At 55.4% G+C, this 7617-nt stretch overlaps 1 protein-coding gene across 1 annotated transcript in view; it reads left to right on the plus strand.

Annotated features, from left to right (window-relative positions):
* Positions 1–510: 510 nt before the first annotated feature.
* The window catches only part of PAX3 (paired box 3), a 127268-nt gene continuing 120161 nt past the window's right edge, over positions 511–7617 (plus strand). Inside the window, exons 1-4 of the mRNA XM_007956670.2 lie at positions 511–595; positions 1837–2072; positions 3331–3460; positions 4598–4732. Of these exons, the coding sequence (XP_007954861.1) occupies positions 511–595; positions 1837–2072; positions 3331–3460; positions 4598–4732 (586 nt within the window). The remainder of the gene's footprint in view (positions 596–1836; positions 2073–3330; positions 3461–4597; positions 4733–7617) is intronic.

Here is a 7617-nt window from a genome sequence, read left to right on the forward strand (position 1 = left end):
TGGCCGCTGTCGCCCAATCAGCGCGTGTCTCCGCCACCCGGGACGGTCTCGCTGTCGGCCAATCGCAGCTCAGGGCTCCTGACCAAGCTTTGGGTGAAAGAACTAATAAATGCTCCCGAGCCGGGCTCCCCGCACTCCGTGTCACGACGGGAGGAGACTCGGCGGCCGCGCTCCCGTCCCGCCCCCCGCCCCGGCTCGTCGCCGCGCTCCGAGCCCCCTCCCGGCACCCCCAGCCTCCGGGCCACTTGCCCAGACTCGCCCCTAACTTTGCCGCCCTGGGCCCGGGAGCCTGGACTTTGGGGCCTCCCCGCCGTCCCTTCTCCCGGTTCCAACTCGAGTCCTTGGACTCCGAGAGCGCGGGCCCCCCTCCCGACGTCCCCCCCTCTCGGCAGCCCTTTTGGGGAGGGGCTCTCGGCGCTCGGGGCCGTTCCCGAGGGTCCCCCGCGCCGCGCTCGCCTTCGCCGCCCGAGTCTGCACCTGGATTAGCTGCCGAGCGGAGCTGCCCGCAGGATGACCACGCTGGCCGGCGCCGTGCCCAGGATGATGCGCCCGGGCCCCGGCCAGAACTACCCGCGCAGCGGCTTCCCGCTGGAAGGTAAGCGACGGCCTCGCGCCGCCCGGAGCCCGGGCTGGGGACGCGCCGGCCGCCCCAGCCGGGGCTCAGACCACCGGCTCTTTCAGCGCCTTCGGGGAGCCCAGGCTCCGGGCACCCCCGCCTCAGGAGACAACAGTCCGGGGGCAGGATCCCCGCGATTTCTCTCTGCCACCGGAGCGCGCTGCTCTCCGCAAACCCTCGCCGAGCCTGGCCGACAGGCCTGCGTCCAGGCCCGGGCCACTTCTCCCAGTTGTTTGGGAAAGGCCGTGGCGGGGAAGGGGTGAACCGGCTTCTGAGCACCAGAAACCAAGCGCGCACTTTCTTCGCTTATATGTGTCTCGAAAGTGTCCCAACTGCGCCCATCTTTGCTAAACTAGTGTTACTTCCTGAAGAATTTTCTGGCTGGAAAAGTTGTGGTGGCGGACGGCAGCACCGAGATTGATCGGAGTTTTTAGTATTAATTAGTTGATTAAAGTTCCCTTCATCTCAAGTGGCATCTCAGACTTTCCATAAAACGAGACTTGCCATCAGCTCAAGCTTCTGGGAAGCCCAGACAGGCAGGAAGTTGTGCCAACCGAGTTTTGCAGTTGGCGAGGTGGGGGCCGTCGGAGCCCGGGATGCAGAACCCGCGGCGCCCTCCTCCCTCGGCCCTGAGTCGAGTGTAATACCTGGATCACGAGTAGGGGACCAGTGCGTCCGAACAGGCCCCACTGCTCTCTGTCCGAGGTGTAACAGGTGACACTGGTTGCTGCCATTCGGCTAGGTCTTTGCCTCTTGGCTGATTTCTTAGCCAGAAAGCCCAAGGGCTGTCAACTAACCGAAGTTCTGCAGAAAGGGAGAGGCCCAGCGTGGCAGAGTTTGGAAAACCGGAGCTGGAGAGCCAAGCCTACGGCAGCTTGTCTGCACGGAGGCTTTTTTCTCTCGAGAAGAAGCGTTTTGCACTAGCTCCAGGCTCTTCAGCGAAATCACCTCCCCACTCCCGGACCCAAAGAAAAGGCAATTTCCCTGGGGCAAGTTAATTTGCTCCCGTGGCCACTTTCATACAAGATTCCAAGTGCATTGCTTACCCCTGAATATTGCTAAGTAATTTGCACAAATGTAACTGAAAGATGGTCTTGTGACCGCCAGCAGATGACAGCTACATCAGTGCTAGGGACTGTGACGTGCAGATTGGCCTTCGGGCCGCTTTTTCTCTTCCCCAAATGAGGTTCCCTCTCTTCTCTTTTCCCTTCTGCCCCCAGTGTCCACCCCTTTGGGCCAGGGCCGCGTCAACCAGCTCGGCGGTGTTTTTATCAATGGCAGGCCTCTGCCCAACCACATCCGCCATAAAATCGTGGAGATGGCCCACCACGGCATCCGGCCCTGCGTCATCTCGCGCCAGCTGCGCGTGTCCCACGGCTGCGTCTCGAAGATCCTGTGCAGGTACCAGGAGACCGGCTCCATTCGCCCCGGCGCCATCGGCGGCAGCAAGCCCAAGGTGAGCGCGAGGGGCGGGCCGGCCGCCTCCCGCCTCCTGCGGGTTCCAGGTTTGGGGAAGAGTGGGCAGGAGGTCAATAATGGCATACAGGGCTTTCCCATGAGTTAAGTCCGAGAAAATGCGTGTGTGTTGGGAGAGGGGAAGACTCTGGCTGCCAAGGCCTGACACGTCTGGATGAAGGCTAAGTGAAAGTTAGTCTTTTTGCAAAGAAATAGCGTTTCATTTTTTATACCTTAGAATCCCCATAAAAATTAAATAGGCGACACCTAAAGCCAGCTGCACGTGCCCACCTGTGGACTACTTTCTCCTCAAACAGCTTTCTCGCTCTCACCCACTGCACTGCCCTTTCCAAAACAAATCTAACGAGCCCCTTTGGGTTTTCTGATGGTTCAGCGGTCGGAAGCCTTTCTCTTCCCGCCCCGCACCTTAAATTACTCCTCCCTTCAGTCCAAATTGTCTTCGAAGAGTCAAAAGCTAGAGTGATTTTTTTGTTGTTGTAAAGTTAGGAGCAGATGACTTTTAAAAAAGCACTTTGGTGCGATCCTAATTATTTTGGTTTCCTAAAAAAAAAAAAAAAAGGAAAGCTTAGCACTGATTAGAGTGAATAGGAGGGAATCGCAGGGGAGGGGTCTGCCTTTTTCCTGCATTTGGGGAAAATCCAATATAATTTTTAGTTGCTACAGGGTAAAATCAAGGGGAGGGTTATGGTCAACGGACTCTTCCAAACTCCCTACGCCGCCTTCTATCCCAAACCCTTTCATAACCTCTCCAAGAACTCTGGAACTCTCTCAAAGTATTCATATTTGTTATCCACTCTTAATTAATTTTTTAAAACCCAGACACTCATCTTTTATTGTCACTCTTTAGGTGAAGTCTTGGGCTTTTTTAGACTGGTGCTAGTTGCAGAAACGAACTTGATTTTTCTGTCTCTCTTTCAAGCGTTCTTCCTTTAGTTTCATTTTTGTGGGCAGATTCTGTGTAACCAGTTGTCTTTATTTCCAGGGACTGGAAAGTTACGCTCTGTCCCCCAGGTGTTACAACTCTTCTTTTACCCGCTTGGCTGAGCTGTTCTTGGCCTCTGAGTTGTGGTGATTTCCAGGGTGCCCCCTTTGAAAAAGAAAATGCCCAGAAAGTTGGGGTCCTTTTGGTGACAAAGCGGACCTTCTCAGCACACGCAAGAGGGAACTTGAAGCCAGACCCACCGCGTCTGGCCCCAGAATACCCGGTACCAACGCCTGACCTGCCCGTTCTCTTAAAGCAGGTGACAACGCCTGACGTGGAGAAGAAAATTGAGGAATACAAAAGAGAGAACCCGGGCATGTTCAGCTGGGAAATTCGAGACAAATTACTCAAGGATGCAGTTTGCGATCGAAACACTGCGCCCTCAGGTACCAGGCCCATTAAGGTCTCCCCAGGCGCTGCCGTCAGTCACTATTACCCAGCGGCTGGTCCCAGCCGTAATCACCCCAGTTATTGATCTGGACTATTGGAGGCAGCCCTCCAAGGGCCCTGAAATATTTATGAACCAATAGTTGCTGGCGTTTTAGGGAAGGAAAGTTAAGCAGCCTATTGGGGTGGTGGTGCTGAGAGACCGCCACTGAGGGCTCCCCAAATAGAGTTCTGTTGAGGAGGCCGGGCAGGAAACGCAAGGCGGAGGCCCAGAGTTTATTAATATTGATGTTCCCTTTTAAAGAGAAACAAATGTTTTGGTAACCCCAACCGAAGGGAGACCAGGCCGTGCCAGCAGAGCCTTTGCAGCGTGTGGAAAGGAGGGGGCGCTTCAGCTCGGGCCCCGAGTTTTCCCCGGGCACCCCGGGCCCCTTCCCAGGCCCGGGCAGCCTGGGGGAGGCGGAGGAAAAGCAGGGTGAGCTCAAGGGCGCGCGGGAGAGTTTGTTTTTAATTAAAAGGAAACTTTTTTTTTTTTTTTTCCCTTGCAAGAACGAGATATTTCAGAGCATGGCTTTGTTTACCAGACTAGAATCTGGAAAAAATAAATGGAGGAGAGTGCGTTTTCTTTTGATTTTACAATAGGAAACGATTCTGGAGTTGAAATGGAAACCCTTTATGGACTGGAAAAAACAAAACAAAATGAAAAGTTGGGTTGCAGGGTACAGGTCCCCTGTGGGTCTGTCTCCCTGAACCGAGGGCAGGGCCCAGGGCCTTAAGGTGAGGGTGGATGCAGGCGGAGAGAGTTTCCCCGAGATTGGAGATTGAGAGCCGCGTCTTTGGAGCCAAGAAGGGAAAAGCTTCCTGCCGGGAAGTGGGGGGCAGAGCTGGTGTTTTTCAGCCTGAACCTGGAGGGGCTTTCCCAGGAGTGTGGCTTTCTGCACCCAGAGGCCGGTTATGCTTGGAGAGTATAAAAGGGAGGGCGAGGGTGTCCGAGGGAAGGGAAGACAGAACCGAGCTGTACAGGAGAAAGCCGGTCTGGGCCGGGTCTGGGGACTAAGGGGCTCTTGTCTGCGCAACCCCCATGCGTCTCAAGTCTCAACCATGTGTGCCTCCTCGCCCTCCCCTCCCGCCCCCAGTGAGCTCCATCAGCCGCATCCTGCGGAGTAAATTCGGGAAAGGCGAAGAGGAAGACGCTGACCTGCAGAGGAAGGAGGCGGAGGAGAGCGAGAAGAAGGCGAAACACAGCATCGACGGCATCCTGAGCGAGCGAGGTAAGCGGCGCCCGAGGCCCAGTGTCCTGCGCCGAGGGGCCTGAGGGCCGCATTGCCCGAGGTCAGTCCAGGGTCCCTCCTTGCTCACAGCCCAGCACCAGAGCGAGTTCGCGCCAATGACAACCCAGAGAGACACTTGTAATTAAAACAAAAGTCTTCTCTAAGCTGTTTAATTCCTTCCGCACCATTGCAGCTCTCCTCTGAGTGGTGGGGGAGGCCTGGGAGCAGAGGGTCCGGGCCTCAGAGATTGAAACAGCTTTTGCGTCTGCATCTCTGGAAAGGCCCGGGGCTAGAGAGTTTCCCACATCAGAGGGAAGAGACAGAGACCGAGAGAGAGGAAAAATAAAAGAGAGAGGGGGGTGGGGGGGCAGAAAAAGAGAGAGAGAGAGAGAGGACCCTTTTGGGTAGTAGGGCCCAGAAGTTGCTCCAAGTTGGTTGCCTTATAAATGTGATGTATGTATGCATATGTGTCTTGGTGTGTGTTGGCTGTTTTTTTTTTCCTCTGTCCCCCTCAACTTTAAATTGTTTTTCAGTGGCTGAGGGGGTTGATGTTTTTTTGTGCTTGGGAAAGCAAAACCAGCCCAAGCTCTAGGTTACAAACCAAGGGGGTCCGGGTTGGATTTCTGGGCCTCCAGCGCTAGCCCTTTCCCCTGCTCAGGGGTGCTGTCCAGGTGCTCCCTGTCGGCTGCCGCCTGTCAGCACCAAGAGCAACCTCCCTGGGGAGCCAGAAGTGCAACCTGCTTCTGCTTTATCTGCTGAGGTGGTCCTCAGATACCACAAGGAAAAAAAAGAAAGAAAAAGAATATGGTCAGAGTTTCGGAGTTGAGCGGGTAGTGTGGATCTCTGCAGGAGAGGGGAATTGCTGTCTCCGAGACTTTGGCTTTGGGCAGGGTTGCACCTAGTGAAATGCAAAGGGTCGAAAGTCAGTGGACCTGCACCATACATCTCAGGTCTTGTCTTGCACTCACTCTGGGCTGAGGACTTCTTCGGGGTGATTTGAGTTTGTGAACGGTCCTGGAGGGACTTTCTGTCCTGGATTTGGTCTGGAGGAGGCAGCTCTTGGGTTTCACTTTTCACCAAAATAGGTGGGCAGCCATTTACAATCAGCTGGGTCTGTGGCCTGGCCTGGTGGAGTCCAAGGTGGGGATGGTCACTTTTTTTACCTTCCGTTCCCAGCCAGGGGGCGGGCCACTGGCCCCCGGAGCAGCTGCTTTAGAAACCCCGTGCAAAATCCGCACACCACCTGTAAGGGACACTTAGATGTGGATGTTCCAAATCCAAAGGGCTCATTTTGGGGGATGAACAGAATGCAGATGCTCTGGCGTGCTCCCGAGAAAAGAAGCCCTAAACCGAGGCCGGTTGAGTATGGAGATACGTATGCCATGGCTTTTCTCCCTGAATTCGGCCTAGGCCCCTCATTTCTGTCCGGGTCTCTGAGAACAGACCCTGGCTTTTATTCCCGGGATCGATGGCAGCAGAGGAGTGCTGGGAGGGAGGAATGCTAGAAGCTAGCCAACCCCAAATCAAATGTGCCCATGCGGGCAGCAGGGCGAGGGGCTGAGTGGTCGGTGGGGCTCCTGGCCCAAGGCTCGGCTACTTGTTGCTGGAGGCCGCTTCCTCGGAGCACAGGCAAGCGAGCTGAGGAGACAAAACGCCCCAAATGAGCTGGTCAAACATTTGTACAACTTTTCCAGCTTTTACAAAGAAGGCCTTCTCTACACAATCTACACTTGGAGATGAACTTGGGAGACAAAGCCTGGAGAGTCCATTGAAGCTCACACTTTAGCTGGGCGCAGACAAAGCTCCAGCTCACCACAGCTTGATGTGAACAAAAGAAGGCAACCTTTTTATAATTCAAGGAGAAAAGAAGAGAAAACAGCCCCACAAAGGGCGGCGAATAGACATTATGGGCTTGCAATGAGGGATGAATTATTCAATGAGCCCCAATAGCTGCTGTGCCAGGAAGTTTTATGGACTCTCCAGCGTGGAAAAGTGGCCATTTCACCTACAAAATGTTTCTAGTCTTTTGGGCCATCTAGCTGGGCCGGCTGCCATTCAAGGCCAGTTGCTACCATTTTTAAAAATCAGAGTATTCTCCCCAGTGGGGGCTGTGCTGTTGAAAACACACACATACCCCTCCCAGATGGAAGCCTACTTCAATTTGGGGTTGTCAGGACATGGGCAGCCTTAGTGTGTTCAGTGCCTCTAGTTCCTTTTCCAGATAAGCCCTAGAGGGCCAGGGGGGCCTAGAGGTGTGGCTAGAGGGCCAGGGGGGCCCAGAGGTATGGTTTGGAGGAAAGTTTAGAAACCACAAAAATTTCCCTCTGGTGTTTGGATATCAAAATGCCGCAGTCTGCCTCTCTTGGGAAATAGAATGGATGTTGATGAGGGGCTCTGTGGGCCCCAATGGAGGAGGAGAACAAAGAGGCTGGCCAAGGAAGGGCCTTTGGGTGTGCCCCACTCTCTCCCTTAGGAGCTTGCTGGGAGCTGCTGAAACTGGTTTTCTAGGGGCATCTTTGTCGGGAGGTGGCTTGGCAGACACTAGGCCTCAGGGAGACGTACCTTTAAGAGGCCCCGCGATTCTTCTGGTTAGGGCCTTGCCTTGTCTCTAGATGGCCCCTTTCACCTTCCTAACTTCTCTTTGCCCCTCACCCACTTCACGAACCGCTCAACGTCCCCGGGCGGCCGGGTGCGCTGTGGTCCGTGCGCCCTGATGTGTGCACCAGGCGCCATGCGCCCCTCCTGGGCCCATTCTTCTAGCTCCCACGCCTGGGTGGGAGGAGAAGGTTGGGTGGCCAGGCAACACCCCACCTCCCACCCCCGCCCCCGGCCCGCGCCGAGGGTGGAGCGGGCGCAGCCGCAGGACCCGAGTCCCGGCCGCAGCC

This window comes from Orycteropus afer, unplaced genomic scaffold (genome assembly GCF_000298275.1).
Source record: "Orycteropus afer afer isolate SDZICR_OR568_19922 unplaced genomic scaffold, OryAfe1.0 scaffold00002, whole genome shotgun sequence".
In the NCBI taxonomy this organism is placed as follows: Eukaryota; Metazoa; Chordata; class Mammalia; order Tubulidentata; family Orycteropodidae; genus Orycteropus; species Orycteropus afer.